The sequence below is a fragment of the Hippichthys cyanospilos genome, chromosome 6, assembly GCF_059441005.1.
Source record: "Hippichthys cyanospilos isolate Australia breed blue-spotted pipefish chromosome 6, RoL_Hcya_1.0, whole genome shotgun sequence".
NCBI classification, from domain to species: Eukaryota; Metazoa; Chordata; class Actinopteri; order Syngnathiformes; family Syngnathidae; genus Hippichthys; species Hippichthys cyanospilos.
The window spans coordinates 25,853,325-25,872,971 of NC_142374.1; the positions used below are offsets into that span (position 1 = coordinate 25,853,325).

Here is a 19,647-nt window from a genome sequence, read left to right on the forward strand (position 1 = left end):
GCCCCGTCCTCGGGTTCCCCGTCGGCGGTTCCATCTCCACGCGTCGCCGTCGAGATCCAACGAGTTCGTTGACCTTCCGCCCCTTCTCCTGATCTTCTTCAGGTTGCCGCGTCCTCAGCCGTAGGTTCCGCGTCACGCGCCTCTCCGACCAGCGCTTCATGTCGTCGCCACGCCCACTTCCTGGCCCATGCATTGTTCACGCTCATCTCGTCGTCATCATCCCGACAAGCTGAAGAAGAGCATCTTAAAGGTCACTGGGTTATTTATACGAGCGAGTGGGAGCCGGCCGCGCGCGCCGCCGAGCGAGCGCGCGCGCGCAATTGGCCCGCCGGCTAATCCGCTTCCCTAAAGAGGAGACGGCGCATTCCCGGCGGCCGGCCATTTAAAGCTCATCTGTCGCCCCGAGCGCGAGAGCCGCCGGCAGCCCCGCAGGTGAGCCTCCTCCTCGCCTCCTTCCTCGCCTCCGATGCCTCCTCCTCGCCTCCGATGCATGCGCGGGCTTTTGCCCGGTGTCGCTTCCGATGCACGCGCGGGCTTTTGCGGGTTTTGCGCGGCTTCCGCGTGGCACGTAAACCGCATCCTTCTGTCGTGATTCGCGTCGCGTCACTTTCCCGTGGCGGACGGCCCCAACTCTAAACTTCGTTTCTATCCAGACATTCAAAAAGACGAGAGTCAAAATAGAGAAAAGGTCTCGTGCGACACCATGTCCTGTATGGCAGCCATCCGCGGGGCGCTGCCCCCTTTTCAGAAAAAAGTCAATCACTTGGGGGGGAAAAAAAAACCCCAACGACGATCGAGCTGAAGTCAGTCATTTGCAGGCGAAAAAATGGCATCAAACGGTCACTTGACTCTTGTCAGTCGGCGCATGGCAAAACATCAAAAACCGCCTTGGAGAAATGCAATGTTTTATTGAGTGTTTAAAAAACCAAAACACAGGCCAACTATCATCAATAATGGGAGTGCCGAACACTATGTCATCAATGATGAATTTACAAAAAGAAAAAAGAACACGGTGGCTTCAATAAAAGAAAATCTAATCTTTGCTTTTTTAATACGGTAAATTCATATCTGTTAAAAGTATACATATATAAATTTGATTTAAACGTGCACTTGGAGCAGGAAGCGCTCGATCGCGACCTTTCGGTTTGGAGCAAAGAAAATGTTGAAAAGGAAGAAAAAAGTCCAAGATGGCGGGCAGCAGCTGACTTCTATTTTTTTGCGTGTGCGCTCATGCGAAAGGCGCTCGGGGCGCGTGTTGGGTTACGGACAATCCCGTCCGCAAATCCCGTCCGCACATGGCATCACGTCTCCCAAAATACTTTGGAAAGAGAAGAAACGGAAAGGAAAGGAAAGGCGCGGCGCGGCGCCCATGACGGCCGCTTGTTGGCGCTCGCCACAGCGTCTTTCCTTTGAAGAAGAGCGCTCGTCACTTTTTCCTCCTGGGCGACAGCTGAGTGTCCGCAAATAGCCCCCCCCCCCCGTTTTGCAAATCGCTTCGTGGACTTTTGGGATAATTGGGGGCGAGCGGGTCTTTGGCGGCCTTATTTCCAAGTATCCCGGAGTGCAAAATGTTCTTTGGCAATAATCTGTCCCCACTACTCCAACGGTGGTAGTCGGAGCATTATTATAACCTCGGCGGAACAACAATATCAATAGATCGACAGAGCGCTTTTCATTCTTTTCCCATCGGCTGAAACGGAGCGCCCTCGGCTCAGGGGAACATTCGGGACTCGGATTACAACGGCGGGTTCCTCGCCCGAAAATAGCCCCGGTCGATAGCGGCCGCGAGGATGCGGCCCGTTGACCCGCGGCATGCCGAGATCGCCGTGCGGCCATTGCTAACGTGGCTGCTAATAACCCGCGCGGTTGGTCTCGCGCCGGATGGAAACGTCAAGTAGTTCCGTATTTGATCGGCGAAGGATTAGTCGGCGAACTCCGCGGAAGGCGTCGAGCCCGGCCGACGACTCGGAAACCTTTGAGATGGTTACACCTTGCTGGAAAGGAGGACCGTCGGTTGTTGACCGCCGGCGAAACAACGGCCTCCGCAACGGCCTCCGCCACGGCCTCCGCAACGGCCTCCGCAACGGCCTCCGCAACGGCCTCCGCAGACGTTTGGTCACCGCGTCACTAGCGGCTAGCTTGTAGCACGCGGGGCACGGCGCGGCGCTAACGCGAGCTCGCCGGCCGCCGAAACGTTTGCCCGCCGGCCGGGCTCTTCTGGACGCGTTTCAACGAGAGGCTCGTCGCTCTAAAATTAAATGTGGACATCCCATCCGCGCCGATGACTCGAGACATCTTCGTATCCCAAAATAACCATGGAAAAGACGCGCCGAGGAACGGCTAACGCGCTTGACTTTTTCACTGCCTTCACAAGCACAAATAAGCAAGCTTTCCACAAATATTCTTTTTGTTTTTAACCTACGTGATTGTTTTGATTGGAGAACTGTGACGTGAACCGTTTTGTTTTCTTCCATGCCAGGCCACGTCAACGACCTTTTCCTATTTTTGCCTTGCAGCTAAAGGTCTACATCGACAAGCCGCCATGGCCACCGAGTGAGTCGACTCACCTTCGCCGCATTTGCGTGGCGACGTTGCGCCGAGCTAACGTTAGCTAACATGGCAACGGTCGGTCGGTGAACACATAGTACGGCAAGATAGCCAGCCAGAAAGGTGGAAAACTCACGGGTCTCGACACGATGCTAAAATGTGTGTTAACGTCAGCTAACACGCTAGCGCTCGCCGAACACATAGTACGGTCGTAAAAAAAGCTCGAGAGCCCCATGAGAAATTTTTAGAACGTGTGTTCGCGTTAACGCGTTAGCCGGTAACGATTTGCCTGTGATGCAGGAAACGACTTTCCGCCAGACGCAAGCACACTCTGAAGGTAGGTGTTCCGCAGCGGCGCGTTTCGGAGGCGTTTGCGTGATTTGCGAGTCGTTGGCGAGCCCGCGTGGTGTGGTGTGGCGTCGCCTCCTTCCCCGCCCCGCCCACTCCCAGAGTTGCATGCTGGTGGTGGCCAACAACCTCCTGGAGGCCGAGGCGACGGAGAAGGCCAGCGAGCGACAGAAGTTCCTGGCGGACAAATGCCCCAACATGGACATCCCCTACTCGGGCGACGAGCTGCGGGTGAGCCGGCCTTTTTGCCGCCGCCGGCTCGGTGGCTGACGCCAGCTCAGGTCGCCGGCGTGTCCTCCCCAGGAGCTCTGCAAGAATCTCCGCCAGCAGCTTGACGTCAGCGAGGAGGAGCGCTACAGCATCGAGTTCAAGCTCAACATGGTGGAGAACGAGGTGAGAAGACCGCTGGACGGAGCCGCCCGTAAGAGGGAGCCGCGGCTAAAGAACCCCGACCGAGTCGGGGCGACCCATCTTCCGCGGGGGAAGTCTAAGCCCCGCCCCCGAAAGGGAACTCGGCCCCGTTTGCGAATAAGCCGGTTCCATATCCCGGGGCCCCGCGCCGCAAAGTCTCCATTCCAAACAAATACCTCCTCGAACAAGGTAACCGTCTAAAGTCGGAACCCGTAGGCGTTGAAGTCCAGTCCCCGAGGGCCGGCGTCCCGCACGTTGGCGGATTTCTTTCCACAACGCGCCCGATTCGAACGCTTACCTCTTTCGGAAGCTCTGCGGGAGCTTGAAGAGGATCCCGATCATTCGATCATTTGTACCGGGGGGGGGGGGGGGGTGTTTGGGGGACAGGGTTTGCAAGCATGCGGGGTAGCGGCCCTCGAGGACCGGAGTTCCGCACCAGAGGTCTAAATCGAGCTCGGCTCATTCGTCGACGAAACGTCCTTCCTTCCACTCAAAGGGGAAGATGGGGCGCGTCCTTTTGCCCTCCCCGGGGTCGGCGCCGGCGCCGGCGCGTTGTTTCTTGTCCTCTGCTGCCCCCTGATGGCCGAACGCTCCACCTGGAATATTCTTGCCAACAATTCATACCTGTAGGTGTGGAACTACAGCGGTTCCACGCGGCTGGCTTTTCCCTTGCACGTGCCCAGGGAAAAGACGGCAGAGGACAATTTCTCGTCCTCGTTTGAAGGAGCACGAGATTTTAGCAGGCGGGCTAAAAACGCCCGCGTGCCGGGAGTGGCTCCGGCCAGACGTTTGAGGCCCCCGCCGTGTCCCGCAGGTGCGAGACCTGAACATCAAAATCGTGGACCTGAGGGGCAAATTCAAGAGACCCCGCCTGAAGAAGGTGCGCATGTCGGCCGACGCCATGCTGAAAGCTCTGCTGGGCTCCAAGCACACCGTCAACATGGACCTCAGGGCCAACCTCAAGCAGGTCAAGAAGGAGGTCAAGGAGGAGGTGAGCGCCCGGGTGTTTGCGGGTGGTTCCGAGGTGTCCCGCCGAGTCGCGGGAGGTGCCCGCGAGCTTTGCGAGATGTTAGCGAGACCGATGTCTCCCGGCGCTCGGTCGCGGATGTCCGCCGCGCACCCGGGGAAATCGCCGTCGGGCGGTCGCTGAGGCGTCCGCCCGCTTTGGGGGCTCTCTGTGTTTTCAGGACAAGCAGCTCCGCGACGTGGGCGACTGGCGTAAGAACATCGAGGACAAGTCGGACAGGAAGAAGATGTTCGACAGCTAAACGCCGCGCTCCGGCTTCCGCTCTTCTCGCCCGACCTCCGGAGCTTTAGCCCAAAAGGTTCGGCCCGAAGACCTTCGGGGGCGAAAGGTTCGGCCCCAAGACCTTCGGGGGAACTTCTCCGTCGGTGCGCGGCAACGTCGGGATGGAAGACAGGAAGTCGACACAAACGACGCTGTTGCGTTTTGGCCGTTTGTTAGCCGCCGTGCTAGCGAGCTAGCATGCGTTCTTTTCTTTGGAATAAAGCTCTCGTGCGTCAGCCCCTTTGCTTCTTTTCCTGCTAATCCTTCTCGGGCGAGAAGAGTAGTCGTGTGCTTGATTTTGAAAGGGGTTTACTGTCGCCCGAATGCCCGGCTGGCACTCTGCGCTCACGGGAAGGCTTGAACTCGGCTCGCGCTCTCGCGCGGCGGCTCAAAGCGAAAGAGCTACGTTCGCTGCCGAGACTGGCGCTCGTTGGTGTGGGCGACGCCGACGGCGGCGTGACGTGAAAGGAGAAGGCCGGCTCGAGACTCCGGCCGCGACCTCCGAAGCCACCGAAGCGTCCGGCCGTCGGGGGAGCTCGGCGTCGGCGTGTCGCGTATCATCGGCTCGGAGCATCGTAAACGGCGAAAGCGCGCCGCTCCCGCTCATTAAGTCCTATTAATAAGGACAGGCTGGCGTCTCGGGGACGTCATTAAACACGACTTGCTCGGGTTACTTGGAGACGGACGGCTCGGAGCGGCAACGGAGGACGCGTTGAGCATATCGAAAAAGGCGGTTTCCATTTCCAGCACCTCGAAGACGTTCCCCGAACACGCTCAGCGTTTCCGAAGAAAGCCCGAAAGCTCTTCGGCTGAGCGTGGGATAAATCTTCTCTGAAACCCGGCTCAGCGTCTTCAGAGAACACGCTGACCTGCTAACGATGATCAACGACCGCGCCGATAATGCGTGGACAAGATAACCGTGTTTGAAAAACACGCTGACGATCTTCGAGAACACGTGGTTGAAGACCTCGGGTACTTGCGCATCCTCGGACGGCCACTGGACGTCCCTCCAATCTAACGCCTATCATGCGCGCAGTACCTCGGATGGCCACGGGGTGTTCCGCCGAGCCGAAACAAACAAAGAAAAAAAAGCGTCAGCGTCAGGCCACCGCTGACTGTTTTGTTAGCGTAAGGCGACACGGAGGCTCGGGAACATTCCCGAGTCTTGGGCCGCGCAAATGGAAAACATTTGCTGGTCAGCCCGTGAACTCTGACCCCGTGTGCGAGGTCGCCACCGTTTTCGCGAATGATTTTGCCGAAACGGTCGGCGGCGGTGTCGGGTTGGAGTCCGGGCTGAAGTCCACATTTGAACCGAGCCGCTCCCAAGCGCGAGGCGGTTTTTCTAAGCCCGGGGCCGCCCCGCTATGCGGAGCGCGCGCGCGCCGAAAATATCCGCATCCCTCCATGCAAGCGGAGCTCGGGGCAATTAAGCAGGAAATGTAATCCAGGTGGAAAGTCCGGCGCAAATCTGCCGCCTCCGACTTTTTATAGCGCCCGCGCGCTACTTCCACGGCGCGTTTTGTTTTCCTATTCCCCCTTTCTTTCCCTGCTCTTATTGCCGAGGGGCCCCGCGGGGCTCTACGCTAAAGGAAATATTTATAGCCGGCGGCGGCAGAGCGTAAATCGCCGCGGGCGCCGTTCTCTCTTTGTGCGCCTCGGGCTTTAAACACCTTCGCGAGCGGCTAGTTGCTAAAGGGGCGAAACGCCGGCGGAAGCTAACATGCTAACGCTCTCGCCCGCCGCCCGGAGGCTGTTGGCGTTTACTTCCGCCCGACGGCTCTTGAAACGCCCCGGCGGCTCGTTGCGGCCGGGGCGACGAAAGGCCGATTCGGCGCCGGCGCGCCAAAGGTCCGGCGAATCCCGCAGACCTTCTTTACGTTCTTTGAACTCCTGGCTGACAGATTTCACGGCCGGGTTAGTTGCCGGTACCGGTTACTTTGTTTTGACTCCTACCTAAGGTAGATTTAGTCCTTCATTTGTTTGCGGCGACGCATTCGGCCGCTAAGAATGACGTCCCTGACCGTCATCGGCGGCGAACGGGTGAAATGTTACCTTGCCGCCACGTGTCAGCGAGGGGCAGGACCCAAGGAATAAAAGAGGGGCGGACAGGATGTGCGCTCGGAACGGTCGAAGATGCGTGAAGGCGCACGTCTCTGCCCGAGTAAAAAGAGTTCCGGTCCCTTGTCTTCCTTCTTCGTGTTTTGTTTATGAAACGCTCCCGATCGACTCAAGCGGCCCAAAACGAGAGTGCGAAATGCGAATAAAGTTTACACTTGCACGGGCGGTAGGGGGGCGCTACGAGGGCCTTCCCGCTCAGTGCGGCTTTGGCAAAAAGAACAAAGTCCCTTCATCGGCAGGGCGCGGCTCCAAATGCATCATTGAACAAAATAGGGCGCGGGGCCATCTAGGCTAACAGAGAGAAGCTCCCGAAAGCTCCGTGAGAGGGGCCCCGCGGCGCGAGGGCTGGCTTTTGGGGGAGAGCGTGAAATTTGCGCGGACGGACGGACGGACGGACGGACGGACGGACGGACGTCAGCCCTTCCTCCGCCTCGCGCTCCTTTTGTAGTCGGGGAAGGCCCGGACTTGAAATGGGATCGCGGGCGGGCGGCGGACGCGCGGGCGGGCGGCGGACGCGCGGGCGGGCCTTTCCCAAAAGAGGAGGCGCGCTCCCAATATGTCAAAGTCGCGGCGTATAAATTGGCGGGCGGGCGGCGGCGCGGCGCGCTGTCTCTGCCGCTGCTCGTCTTCTTGTTCTTCCTGATCCCGGGCACAGGTGAGCGGGCTCCCCCCTCCATCCCTTGCCCCCCGGGCGCCCCTCCTTCTCCTTTGACCGCCGGGCACTAACGCTTGAAATCCGCCGCCGATGATGTTGACGTGAAATCATTGGGATTTTCCGCGATAATTTGAAGATGTTTTTTTTTGGTTTTTAATCCGCAGTGACTTTGACGCAAATATTTTGGGGTTTGCTGGCATCTCAGCAGTCCTTCCTTTCAATAAAACATCTAATACATTAGAGCGCTGCCGGATTGGCCTCGTGTTCAGAGGAGGGCTGGCTGGCCACCTGTGTCACGAGCCATTCGTTGAAAAAAAAATTGCATTTTTCACCACGAAAATTCTCGTCCGCGGCACCGACAGAGTTCACGTTTCCATTTACTTTTCTATGTCATTTTGAAGGCGTGGAGCGTTTTTTTTTTTCAAGACGAAAATGTAAACGCTTCCTAGATTTTGAAGCCTTTCGATGACGATTCCGAATATTTGAGCTGTATTTTTTTGCGGGCTTTTGGAACGGGCTCGGCTCTGCTTCGGCCCGGCTGGCAAAAGCCGGCGACAGCTGCGACGGCGGCTATCCGATCTTAGTCAGCTCGGGGATGAGAAAAGCCCGGGAGACGGACGGCGAGGATGATGAAGATGACGTCGAAGCCGGCCGGTATTTTTAGTGGCGGCGTTTGGCGTTTTTGCCGGCCAAATTCTTCTCCGCGACGGGGGTCGGCGCCGTTTGGATTCCCCCGACAGATTTGATTTCCCGCCGGCGACATTTGACCCCCGACCGGCGGCTATAAAGTCCAAAGTTGGCAAACGGGACGTCCCTCCTCCCTCCGTTCCTTCTAATTGCTCTTCTTCTTCTTCTTGCGCTCGGCAGCTCGCCGCCCCCAACGCCAGCAAACATGTCTGAGTAAGTCGCCACTTGACAATTTCATCGGGGGACTTTGCAGTACTTGTCATTGATTTGGGATTTTTTCTTCCTCCAATCGTCTAGGAAAAAGATGTCTTCCAGCCGCCGGCATCACTTGAAGGTGCGTAAAAGACAACCCTCGCTTAGCGAGCGGTTACGAAAGGAAAACAGAGGAATTGCCCAAATTGCCGGGTGTGTCGGTTAGGCGCGAGGCCTCCCGAAAGTCACGTGACGCGCCAGCGGAACATCAGCCCCGCTGTCGTGCGGGACTCCTTACCGCGGCGTTACGGCGATCGCGCGACTTTTGTCAGTGCGGAGGAGGCGCCGGCTTGGACGAGGCTCTTCGCCGGGTGACCTTGACGCCGCCTCTTCGCAGAGTTTGATCCTGTCCATCGGCGCCAAGTGGATCCAGCAGGAGAAGGCCGACATCGAGGCGGCCAAGCAGACCTACATGGCCGAGACCTGCACCAGGCCCAGCCTCAGCGGAGACCAGGCCGCGCTCATGGTCAGCTCACCTCCGCGCCCCCCCCCCCCCCCCCCCCCTCCTCCAAAAAAAACCCCGCTCAATTAGGACGGGAGCCAACTTTCCGGCCCGTTTTGTACAAAAGCGGTAAAAGGTCGGCGTGAGAACGACCTCGCTCAATGGCGACGTCACGCGCCACGCGGCAATACCTGGAGGGGGGGGGGGGGGGGGGGGGGGCACCTACCGGGGCACACGCCCTGGGCGACGCTAACCTCCCGCGTCCCGCTCTGCTCAGGACACGTGCCGGAAGCTGAACGCGCTCATCGAGAAAGTGGACGAGGAGAGGTACGACCTGTCCGTCAAAGTGGGCAAGGCCGACAAAGAGGTGAGCGCGCCTCGGCGTCCTTCCGCGCGCGGCGGCCACCAAGGAAGCTAAGCCGACGCCCGCGCGGCGCAGATCGAGGACCTGAAGATCAAAATCATCGACCTGGCGGGCGTGAAGAAGCCGGCGCTGAAGAAGGTGCGCATGTCGGCCGACGCCATGCTCAAAGCGCTGCTGGGCTCCAAGCACACCGTCAACATGGAGCTCCGCGCCAACCTCAAGCCCGTCAACAAGGAGGTCAAGGAGGAGGTACGTATATACGCGCGTCGGGCCGTCGGTCTCATCTGCTTCGGGAGCAAAAAGCAGCGCGCGAGAAGTCCTTGTTTCGAGTTTCACACTCGCTGTTTGGCGCTCTCCGACCTAAACGGGCCGCTTTTCAAAATTGCGGCTTTCCCTCACGCGCAAATCGTGGAGTTCAATCATTTCGCGCCGCTGCCGGTTGAACCTCTTTTCAAACGTCCGACCCGCGGGCCCGTTGTGGCCCGCGAACAACGGCGCGAAATGTTTTATCCGTTCGGTAATAGTGATGTTCATATTTTACGATTAAAAGCGATGCCGTTCTTGATTTATTTTGGACGCTATGAAAAAATACATTGGAAGTTGTTCCCGCGATTTGGGAATAGTTTTCTTCCACGCCGCCCGCACACTTGAGCGAGTTTGACACCCCTGAATTGTACACGGAGGACCACGGTTCACCCTGCATGTCTGTGTGTGTGTGTGTGTGCGCGCGTGTGTGTGTGTGTGTGTGTGTGCGTGTGCGCATGCGCAGCCGGCGGAGGCGGTGGGCGACTGGCGTAAGAACATTGAGGACAAAGCAGACAGGAAGAAGATGTTTGAGTCATCCTAAATCCTGGTTTGGGATTTTTTTTTTTTTTGGGGGGGGGGGGGGGGGGGTTGTTCCATTAAATGTTTAAAAGTCAATTTGGACATGTGTCACTTTGTACAAACGCTGCCGACCCATTCGACTCCCACATTTTTTGGATTTGATGAATTTGTCGTTTGGGGGCAGTTGTAAATCGTCGTTGACAACCTCAAACACGCCGTTTGACATGTCTTTGAATTTGGCGCAACCCTCCTCATAGGAACATCGAAAAGAAAAACGAGCCAAAACGTGCGCTTACGTTTAAACAATGCAACATTTCATGATGTATGTCCGGATCCAAATGTTGCCTTTCATTCTGAAAACTATCCTAGAAGTCCTAACTTTGTTTCAAATGTTATTTTTACATTTATTTTAAAATTTGCGTCTAATATTTGAAGCCCTTAGTGTGCTGATGCACGAGCCGATATTGTGCGTACGTCATTTTGTAAGTCAACCGGTGCCGTTTTCATCGTGTCCCGCAAGAGGGCGCCAGAGCACTTCAGGCGAACGTGTCAGCCAAGGAGTCGTTTAAAAAGCGGCTTCGGGTCGAGTTCACGTGAACTTTCAATCTGCGGCGGAATTCGGAATGAAATGTTAGTATTGCTTTCCAAAGCAGAAATGTGATACATCCCACTCATATGTTCTCAAATACAATAGGCAAAATAAACCGAATAAATACTGTAGTGTGGCGAGGCGAAGAAAGCACACGTTGCTGCGCTAGTGGAGATCTTTACTCTTCGCATGCCATCACAAAACTGATACGACAAAGTCCAAAACAGCAGAGACAAAGCCAACAGGTTCAAAGCATCAAAGGATCATAGAGACATGCCTACTGGGTGAGAGACATGGTCCTAGTGTCCGCCACAGTCGCGGCATTTGTCGGATCGCAAGAACACTTTTTGAGGTAAGTCATTCGCTTCTAGTAAACAAACGAAGCGTTTTGGAGTAAAAGGGTTTGCTTTCAACGTGCCGCGTTTGTACTTGCAGAACTCGCGGCTGCTGAGATGCAAAATGAAAGCCAGGTAGGTCCCGTTCCTTTTTAGTCTTCCAACACGCATTTCATCTTCATATTTCGTTGTTCGATTTTTCACGTGTCGTGTCGCGCGCACGCTCTTGCTAACGCTTCCCGGTGCGACCGGATTGCTCGCAGATGGCCCTTTTGCCGGCGAGGAGATGGGACAGAGAAGCGCGCGGTCGCGGTTGTCCATCCGGGCCTCTTTGAGTCCAAAGCCGGACATCCGGCAGCAACGTAACAGCGGAGGCCGCGGCGGAGTCCCTCGGCGCCAGCCCTTACGCCGCGGGTCCGCGCCATCGCCGCCACCTTCTTTCCCGGGAAGGCGACAGCCTCGGAAAGCGATCGTTACCTTGCCGCCAAAATGTCTTCGCTAACCTTCCGGGACGAATAGGGCCGACCCCAATGGACGGGCGCGTCTTTGTCCGCCCTCCTCGCGAGTAAAAGTCTATCGTCTTCTTTCCGATTAAGCGGACTTGCGGCCGTCGCGGTCCACACGGGCGGGGCCCCTGTCAAACGACGCGTCGGGAGTCTTCGGCGTGAGGAATCCACATTGGAAGGTGCTTGAAAGCTCCCCAAAGTTGACTTTTCGTATTACAAAGGAGCCTTTCCCGGTCCAAACGTTCAGCAATTGCGTCATCGCCGTGCGCGTCCAATGACGCGCCATACACGATGTTTGTGATTTTACTTTGGAGCTTGGCAGGAACAATGATGAAGGTTTGCCGTTCATACAAACGCACTTTTGGAGGGGGGGTGGCTATTTTGGGAGCCGCGCGAGGTGGGCATTCTCAAACGGCCGTCGTCGGGAAGGTGGGGAAGGTCGGCGAGGAGGCCCCGCCCGTTACCGACGCCGGCGCTGCTGACTTTGCCCAGTTGGCTGTCCGGCTTCCTTTTCCCGCGCCTGGAGGCGCCGGCCGAACGCTCGCGGCCTCGCGGCCTCGCGGCTCGCGGCCTCGCGGCTCGCCTGCGCCCATGGATTTTTCTTTGTTTTGGACTTGAAGCCTCGGCTTCACCAACGACGGTCGCCCACGGCGGGGTTTTCTTTTGAAGCGGAGCGCTGGGCTCTTTGGGGCGGGATGTTTCCGCGCGCGCCGGCGCGTGTGAAAGCGACCTTTTTTGGCGGGCGTTAACGGCCGCGGCGCGGGCCGGCTGTCCCGGTGGCCTTTGGCGCCCCGAATTAGCCGTATTGCGATCGCAGGTGCGGGTGGTGTGAAAGTGGGCGCGGCTAACCTTTCCCACAGCAAGCGACGCTCGCCTTTACCTTTTCGTCAGTGGACGCTCAACGACAAGAGCAGCCGACATGTCTGAGTGAGTCCTCCTCCTTTTTATTAATTTTACATGTTTTTTTTTTTGAAAGAGTCATTTGAAAGATGTCAGACTTTGTGTTTGAGTTTGAACTTTTTCTGAACATTCTATTGAGCATTTGTCCTGCTAGCGTTTTGCAGTCTTTTGAATTGCTCGGTCGCTTCCGACTAACTTTCGTCGTTCACCCTTTTTGAAAATAGCCTTTTCATATAGTTTGTGAATATTCCGCGTGAGCTTTCTACCTTTCCGGAGCCTGTTATAGCATCCTTAAAGCAAATATGACTTTTAAAAGAACCGAGTTGGACTTTTTTCATTTTTCACGGCTTACCCGCGTCGCAAAGTTGATGACCGTCAAATGCCGAAGCTCAGTTTTAGCGATGCTAAAAGCTGAGGGGTTTCCAATTGCTTGGAAAGCCTCGGAAAGGTTTCTTTTTCCCGGGAAAAAGAAACCAAAAAAAAGCGGCGTAGATTCGGCTCGGCTAACCCTCGGCTAACGCCTCCCCCGCAGCGCAAAGAAGCTGACGTCCAGTCGCCGGCATCATCTGAAGGTGAGCCGGCAGCGGGGCGCGCGGGACGCACACGGCGCTAACGGGAGCGACGAACGGGCCGGCCGCAGAGTCTGATGCTTCAGATCGCCGCCAACTGGATGGAGCAGGAGAAGAAGGACCTGGAGGCGGCCAAGGAGGCCCACATGGCCGAGACCTGCCCCAAACCGGACCTGGGCGGCGACGTGGCCGGCCTGCTGGTGAGATAAGCTCCGCCTCGCGGCAAAATAGCCTTTCCGCGGCGCGTCTTTTTTCAAGGCGCCAAACGTCACCGACGCCAGCGTGCAAAAACGTTTTTTTTTTTTTTTGCAAACGTTGCAAAATGCCGCTGAAGACGCGGGCGAGCAAAATTGCAAAGTTTCTCTGGGCCTTTGCTCCCGGCGTTCCCTAGAAGAGCGCTTTTCCCTCCGAAAGCCAGCCGTCCGCCGTTTGCCAGCCGTTGTCGTTCTCCCCGCAGGAAATCTGCAAGAAGCTCCATTCGACCATCGACAAGATCGACGACGCTCGCTACGACGTGGAAGCCAAAGTGCAAAAGATGGACATTGAGGTGATCGCTGTTGTTTCGGAGCCCGGCGGGGGTGTGAAACGTACGGCCGGGGGGCCGCTTCCTGTCGGCAGGCGGCTAGGGCCGGCCCGCGACTCCGTCGTTTGACTAAAGCGTTCGTTTTTCAGTACGTGAAAAAACTTTTTAAATGGACTCGCTCCATCCCAAAGGCTCCTTTATAGCCCTTTTTTGAACGCTTTCAATGGCAAAGGTGTTTTTATATAATTGGCTCATTTCCATCCTTCTGCGCAAATATTAGGGCAAAGAGGCTCTCGCAACAGAGTGAGCAATCGCGACCTTGCACTTTCGGACGGTATCAAAACAAGGAATGAGCAGTCGTTTGGGCCGGCCCGCCGGGGAGAAGGTTTTGCTCTGTGCGGCCCGCGGGCTAAAATCAAACCGGGGCGCGGTCCGCCACAAAACGCTCGGGCTCCGGGCTCAGATCCAGGACCTGAAGCTGAAGGTGGTGGAGCTGGCGGGCGTGAAGAAGCCGGCGCTGAAGAAGGTGCGCATGTCGGCCGACGCCATGCTGCAGGCGCTGCTGGGCGGCAAGCACAAGACCACCATCGACCTGCGCTCCAACCTCAAGCAGGTCAAGAAGGAGATCAAGGAGGAGGTGAGTCCGCCGGCGCCGGCTCCCTTTCGGATGCGGCCCCGTCGGGCGGGAGCCGGTTCGCTTCCGGCTCCGCGTTTGGCTCGCTCGGATCCCGTTTTCAACGGCTCGGCTTCCGTCCGAACGGCTCCCGATTCCCTTTAACCTAATATATGATTCCCTTCACGCCCTTACCCTAACCCTGACCCTGACCCTGACCCTTACCCTTACCCTTACCCTTACCCTTACCCTGACCCTTACCCTTACCCTTACGCTTACCCTTACCCTGACCCTAACCCTGACCCTTACCCCTACCCTTACCCTTACCCTTACCCTTACTCTTACCCTAACCCTAACCCTAACCCTAACCCTAACCCTAACCCTCTCAATACGGCGGTGCGCAACGTCAACTCAGACCTTTCAAATACGCCGAGGTTAGCCCGCTCATGCTGACGCTAACCCGGGCGCGGCGCGGTTGTCCGCTTCAGCCCACAGAGGCGGTGGGCGACTGGCGCAAGAACATCGAGGACAAGGCCGACCGGAAGAAGATGTTCGAGACCTCCTAAAAACAAAGGCAATAAATAGTCTTTATCGTCACGCTCCCTCAAACATTTCTTCCGGGTCAAACGTACGAAAACCATCCGGACGGTTATATTTGTGCTTATTTCGCTTCCTTTCCCGCTTCCAACACCATCGTAACGGATGAGAAAAAGAAGCGCGATTAAAATACGAAAAATGAATTGTTTACGCTCATTCGGAGACTTTGTATTTGATTTGAAAACCGTCCAGACGGGACAGTCCAAAACAGTTTGAGATGTCAAAAATATCACCGGATAATCATAATGAATTTGTAATCGAAATAAAGTAAATGAGTACGGCGTATTCATTGAAATTAAAATTCATTAATATTTAAATACAAGTTCAAAATGCAATTAAAACTGAAAATAGATTTCAATCCAAACAGCAAGCTAAAAATGTCAAATTTAGAATTCTCATGTGACATATAATAGTCATGCGTTTTAAAAAGTGATCGTTTCAACAAAATAAATAAATTATTATTATTATTACTATGCTATTTTGTTAGTTTTGTTGCTCCATAAACGATTGGCTTTTTGAGGGCCTAAACATGCGCGAAAAGTTCCCACATTTCCCACAAAGTTCCCACAGTTCTCCAGGCGAAAATGTCCAGCCAATCCCGGCAGGTTAGACCTACAAGTAAGAACGTTTGCGGGCGGCGCCACCAAAAAAGTCAAGGGCGCAGGCACGCGAGGAGAACGAGGCATTTTTGAAGGTGCGATTCGGGCCCATCCTCCGACTTGAAATGGAGATGCGCCGGAGCCCAAGAAGTTGGCGTCCCCTTTCCCCTGAGGGAGGGGCCGGGCCGGGCCGGGCCGGGCCGGGGGCAAGAATGCGCTTCCATAAGGAGGACGGCCGACGCGTATAAGAGGCGCCCCGGCCCCCGCCCGACGCCCACTCGGCTCCTCGCACCCCCGGACCGTCCTGCCAGGTGAGCCGCGACCTTCGCCGATGCCCGAAATCGTCCGTGTTTTTCCGAGTTTACGGTTGTGTGTTTAAAGGCCAGAAAAACACAATTAATAAACCGGTCCATTGGAATACCTTTCCACGTTCGCTAACCGGCGCCGCTTTTTTTTTTTTTTTTGGCATATTCCCGCGCGCGAACGAGGACGGACTCGGGCGGCGGTTCGGCCCGCTCGCTCCTTTTATTGAAAATGATGCCAATGTAAGAAGCTCAGCCAATTGAAAATGATGCCAATGTAAGAAGCACAGCCAAGCGCCAAGCGACCCCCCGGCCCCCCCCCCACCGCGAGCCGGTCCGGTTACGCTAATTATTGGAAGTAAGAATAAGGCCGATTTCAAACCACGCAGCTTATGCGGCTGACCGATGGACGGATGGATGGATATTCCTCAAATGGTGTCGAATTAAACAGAAAAAACATTTATAGGACGCACCCACACTTCTGGCTTTGAGTTTTGGCAAGTGCGTCATATAGTCGGGGAATTACTCGTTTGAAATGTTCTTTTAAAAAAGAAAAGTGCCAGTTGGGGAAGGTCGAGCGTCCTCTTAACTTTTGCAATTTTGCCGTCCGGCCCGGCGTCCGGCGAGTCGGCCGGCCGGCCGGCCGAATTTTCAAAGCGGAAGTCCAAACGGGACCTTTTTGCCATCCGCTCGAATCGAGCCCGGATGAAGCCGTCCGAATCGGCCAGGGCGAAAAAAACAAGTGGAAGAGCCGGCGGCAATTTGTCAAATTTGATGACGGGAGCGCGGCCGGCGTCCCAGTTTAGCGCGCGGGCGGCGGCTCGCGTTACCTTGGCGTCCGTCGATAGGCCCGCCTCGTGTTTCAGCCTTCGTGTTTTTTGCCTTTTTCTTTTTTTCAGCATCGCAGCTGCTGGGACGCAAGACGGCAACATGTCAGAGTGAGTGAGGGCCGCGCCGCGAGCCGCGCCGCGGGCCGAGCCGCGGGCCGCGCCCGTCGCCGTTCCGCGCCAGCTCTGCTCACTGCTCAAATTTCTCTGTTGGCAGAAAAAAAATGAGCTCCAGCCGCAGGCATCACCTCAAGGTTCGCGTGAGACTTTTGTGTACTTTTCATCTTTTGGGCGTGGTTACGGCACGGGTGTAGTGGGGGCGGGGGCTGGCGACTTTGGCGGGTCCACAGGATCCCCTGCCCCCATCTTTGGCATTTTGATGCACTCGGCTATTTTTATTTAGTTTTTCAGTTTCAGACCTCTGCAAAAACGTCAGCGGTTGTTGCGAGTTGATTTAGATTGCTTCCGACGACGTTAAAAGGACACTTACTTATTTCCCGGAGTGCGAGTCAATGAAGACAGCTTGACAAAAATACCGGCAAAAATCTAACCCCGACCTTGACGCATCTCTCGGCATGTCGCGCGCTATTAAAAAGGTGAAATGGCACCACTTTTCCAGGCGTATGGAATAATCTGCCGTCGGGGTTTTGGGGGGCGAAAACCAGACAAGCGCGAGGCGAAGTAAACTTAGATGTAAAAATCCACGCTCTCTTCCTCCGGCAAAGTCGCCGCGGCCGTCCGAACGGCGCCCCGTCCATCGTCCCGGCCGCCCTTCCGCGGGCGGTCTCGGGAGGGTCCGGCGACGGCCCCACCCGGGACCTTGTTTAGCCAAGCGAGCGCGGACGGAATCGCGGCGAGGAAAGGATGGCCGCCCGCCGACGGAGCGGGAAGCGGGCGAGATGACGCAGCGCGCTAACGCGTGCGCTTGCGGCGCAGAGTGTGATCCTGCAGATCGCTTTCAGCTGGCTGGAAGATGAGAAGAAAAGCTTGGCCGAGCAGAAGGAAGCTCACATGGCGGAACGTTGCCCCGCCCCCGGCCTGAGCGGCGACCAGGCCGCGCTCATGGTGAGGCCTTCCGGGAAAGCTTAGCCCCGGGTCCCCGGGTGGGGGTGGGGGGGGCGAGCTAAGCTTAGCGTTTGCGGCCTTCAGGAGACGTGCAGGAAACTCCACGCCGCCATCGACAAGATCGACGAGGAACGCTACGACGCCGAGGCCAAAGTCAACAAGGCCGACAAGGAGGTACGGAGAGGGAGGGGGGGAGGGAAGGAAGGCGCCCGGCCGACGCCCTCCCGCGCTTTCCTCCGCCCCAGATCGAGGACCTGAAGATCAAGGTCATCGACCTGGCGGGCGTGAAGAAGCCGGCGCTGAAGAAGGTGCGCATGTCGGCCGACTCCATGCTCAAAGCGCTGCTGGGCTCCAAGCACACCGTCAACATGGAGCTGCGGGCCAACCTCAAGCAGGTCAAGAAGGAGGTCAAGGAGGAGGTCGGTACCCGCCCGGGCTCCCCGCCCGGGCTCCCCGCCCGGGCTCTCCGCCCGTCCCCCCGTCCCTCCCGCCCCGCCCCGCCTCGCTCCCGTCCGCCGTTTCCCTCCGCGAGCCCGATCCGGCGCGTCAAGGGCGCTCCGCGCCGCGCTTTGTGTCAGCCCACAGAGGCGGTGGGCGACTGGCGGAAGAACATCGAGGACAAAGCCGACAGGAAGAAGATGTTTGAGTCGTCCTGAACCCCTTCTTTGCCGGGCGTGCTTGGGGTCTGGGGTTTTTTTGTTTTTTTGCTTCCGGATGAAAACCGCTTCAGCGCCTCACAATAAAACTTTCCACGTCAGCTTCATTTGTATCTTTTTTTTCCCCCCCAACGTATTGACGATAAGATCGTTGTAAAATAGCCCCTCCCACCTGACACCAACTCATTCCAAATGCAAAGTTCTTCAAATATCATGGAAAGGATAACAAGTTTATTCACTCCAATATATATATATATATATATATATATATATATATATATATATATATATATATATATATATATATATATATATATATATATATATATATATATATATATATATGTGTGTGTGTGTGTGTGTGTGTGTGTGTGTGTGTAAGAAAAAATAAATATATATACATATATATTTACATAGATGGCTATAGATGGATATAGGGCGGCTTGGCAGCACAGTGCTCAGCACATCGGCCTCACAGTTCCGGAAGCAGAGTTCAAATTCAGCCGGCTCCAGTTTCCTGCGCGGTTTGCATTTTGTCCCCGAGCCGGTATATTCGTACTAAGGACGGCCGGCGGCGGCAGGGGAGGGCCGCGAAGCCACTTCTAACTCATCCCGAGAAACGGAGCGATTCGGTCGTCGATGCGCTTTTTCTCAATCCAATTTGCGTCTCTGTTGCACCAAGTGAGAAGGTTGGAGAATGCCACGGAGCGCTCCATGCGCGGATGGAAGAAGTGCGCGCGAAGCATTCCGCCAGCGTAAAATGTCCTTACACGGAAGCGCGGCGCCGGGGCTCCGAGCTTCTTAGGTTTCCGGCGCAATCTAACTTTAACCTCGCGCTCGGCCGGCCGGGGGAGGTCGGGAGACACCTGCGGCTTATTTTTGGCCCTTCGGCCTCCGTCGGCCTCCGTCGGCCTCCGTCGGCACTTTTACGCCGCCGTGACAGCAGCTCCATCTTCAAGTCCAAGCCCAAGCCCTTAATGGAACTTTGTGGCTTTTCCTCTTCTACCCAACCCTTGGTTTCTCCTGCCGCCGACCAAAGAACCTCCAGGACGGCCGAGCGCGCGGCGGAGATGTTGCCGGAGGGTTCCGATATGCTTTGGAGGACCGCCGTGGTCAAGACCCCGAAATCTCATCCCGCCTGATAAAATCTCCACAAAGAAGCCCAGAAACGGTGCCGAAATGTCAAGCAAAGCGGCAGACCCCCTGCGCCTTTCTTTTGTAGGTCCGCTCACGAGTAACGCGGCCGCCAAACGTCTTGGGGACCCGCATCCCCCCCGCAAAGCGGCCGGAAACAAATCGGGGCGCGGCCTCGGCAAGTTTGGATCTCACGGCCCGGCTGCGCATCGGAGAACGCGCTCCCTCCCCCCTAAGGTCAAAGTTCAAATAGGTGCGCTTACGTAAGCGGCGAGCCGGCGAGAGGCCGCCACTTGATGAGGTGAAGCTTGGAGAAAAACGAAATCCTTCAGTAGCGGCGTGAAGGATTCGCCGAAGGTCAGGTGAAGCGCGAGGTGTCGGAGCGCCCCCCGGAGGAGGTTACCGCCGGCCCCCCTCGTTTGCAGCCGTGCGCCGCACTCGGCCAGTAGGGGGCGTCTTGGCCCCGCTAGCCGGAGCGTCCTCTTGCGCCTGTCA

General features: G+C 56.5%; 4 protein-coding genes across 8 annotated transcripts; all 4 read left to right on the top strand.

The window, feature by feature from the left end:
- Positions 1-201: 201 nt before the first annotated feature.
- Positions 202-4,830, top strand: LOC148423027 (troponin I, fast skeletal muscle-like). 2 transcript variants are annotated; one of them, XM_088418284.1, is made up of 7 exons: positions 202-432; positions 2,517-2,553; positions 2,848-2,884; positions 2,998-3,126; positions 3,199-3,288; positions 4,121-4,297; positions 4,494-4,830. In XM_088418284.1, the coding sequence occupies exons 2-7, from the start codon at positions 2,543-2,545 to the stop codon at positions 4,572-4,574; spliced, it is 525 nt and encodes a 174-aa protein (XP_088274410.1). In that variant the 5' UTR covers positions 202-432; positions 2,517-2,542; the 3' UTR covers positions 4,575-4,830. The 2 variants fall into 2 exon arrangements, with proteins under 2 accessions (XP_088274410.1, XP_088274409.1); XM_088418283.1 differs by having other exon boundaries at positions 352-432; positions 2,480-2,553.
- Positions 4,831-6,430: 1,600 nt separating this feature from the next.
- LOC148423028 (troponin I, fast skeletal muscle-like) lies at positions 6,431-9,981 on the top strand. 2 transcript variants are annotated; one of them, XM_088418304.1, is made up of 7 exons: positions 6,431-6,508; positions 8,235-8,267; positions 8,352-8,388; positions 8,644-8,772; positions 9,026-9,115; positions 9,188-9,361; positions 9,882-9,981. In XM_088418304.1, exons 2-7 carry the CDS (start codon positions 8,260-8,262, stop codon positions 9,957-9,959), a joined length of 516 nt encoding a protein of 171 aa, XP_088274430.1. In that variant the 5' UTR covers positions 6,431-6,508; positions 8,235-8,259; the 3' UTR covers positions 9,960-9,981. The 2 variants fall into 2 exon arrangements, with proteins under 2 accessions (XP_088274430.1, XP_088274429.1); XM_088418303.1 differs by lacking the exon at positions 6,431-6,508 and adding an exon at positions 7,169-7,367.
- Positions 9,982-10,764: 783 nt separating this feature from the next.
- On the top strand, positions 10,765-16,408 carry LOC148423029 (troponin I, fast skeletal muscle-like). 2 transcript variants are annotated; one of them, XM_088418302.1, is made up of 8 exons: positions 10,765-10,878; positions 10,962-10,996; positions 12,185-12,294; positions 12,800-12,839; positions 12,908-13,036; positions 13,294-13,383; positions 13,823-13,996; positions 14,461-14,569. In XM_088418302.1, exons 3-8 carry the CDS (start codon positions 12,287-12,289, stop codon positions 14,536-14,538), a joined length of 519 nt encoding a protein of 172 aa, XP_088274428.1. In that variant the 5' UTR covers positions 10,765-10,878; positions 10,962-10,996; positions 12,185-12,286; the 3' UTR covers positions 14,539-14,569. The 2 variants fall into 2 exon arrangements, 1 of the variants encoding a protein (XP_088274428.1); XR_015865998.1 differs by lacking the exons at positions 10,765-10,878; positions 10,962-10,996 and adding an exon at positions 16,370-16,408 and having other exon boundaries at positions 11,400-12,294; positions 14,461-15,479.
- Positions 15,388-18,119, top strand: LOC148423030 (troponin I, fast skeletal muscle-like). Of its 2 annotated transcripts, XM_088418282.1 has the most exons (7): positions 15,388-15,479; positions 16,370-16,408; positions 16,515-16,551; positions 17,234-17,362; positions 17,447-17,536; positions 17,608-17,781; positions 17,941-18,119. In XM_088418282.1, exons 2-7 carry the CDS (start codon positions 16,401-16,403, stop codon positions 18,016-18,018), a joined length of 516 nt encoding a protein of 171 aa, XP_088274408.1. In that variant the 5' UTR covers positions 15,388-15,479; positions 16,370-16,400; the 3' UTR covers positions 18,019-18,119. The 2 variants fall into 2 exon arrangements, with proteins under 2 accessions (XP_088274408.1, XP_088274407.1); XM_088418281.1 differs by lacking the exon at positions 15,388-15,479 and having other exon boundaries at positions 16,176-16,408.
- Positions 18,120-19,647: the final 1,528 nt, after the last annotated feature.

Excerpts from the sequence above, each read along its gene's own strand:
- LOC148423027 (XM_088418284.1), top strand. Across the intron at positions 3,127-3,198 it reads ACTCGGGCGACGAGCTGCGG|GAGCTCTGCAAGAATCTCCG; the intron begins GTGAGCCGGCCT and ends TGTCCTCCCCAG. Across the intron at positions 3,289-4,120 it reads TCAACATGGTGGAGAACGAG|GTGCGAGACCTGAACATCAA; the intron begins GTGAGAAGACCG and ends CGTGTCCCGCAG.
- LOC148423028 (XM_088418304.1), top strand. Across the intron at positions 8,389-8,643 it reads GCCGCCGGCATCACTTGAAG|AGTTTGATCCTGTCCATCGG; the intron begins GTGCGTAAAAGA and ends GCCTCTTCGCAG. Across the intron at positions 9,362-9,881 it reads ACAAGGAGGTCAAGGAGGAG|CCGGCGGAGGCGGTGGGCGA; the intron begins GTACGTATATAC and ends GCGCATGCGCAG.
- LOC148423029 (XM_088418302.1), top strand. Across the intron at positions 12,840-12,907 it reads GTCGCCGGCATCATCTGAAG|AGTCTGATGCTTCAGATCGC; the intron begins GTGAGCCGGCAG and ends GGCCGGCCGCAG. Across the intron at positions 13,384-13,822 it reads TGCAAAAGATGGACATTGAG|ATCCAGGACCTGAAGCTGAA; the intron begins GTGATCGCTGTT and ends CTCCGGGCTCAG.
- LOC148423030 (XM_088418281.1), top strand. The coding sequence starts at position 16,176 with ATGAAGCCGTCCGAATCGGCCAGGGCGAAAAAAACAAGTGGAAGAGCC. Across the intron at positions 16,409-16,514 it reads CAAGACGGCAACATGTCAGA|AAAAAAAATGAGCTCCAGCC; the intron begins GTGAGTGAGGGC and ends CTCTGTTGGCAG. Across the intron at positions 17,363-17,446 it reads GCGACCAGGCCGCGCTCATG|GAGACGTGCAGGAAACTCCA; the intron begins GTGAGGCCTTCC and ends TGCGGCCTTCAG.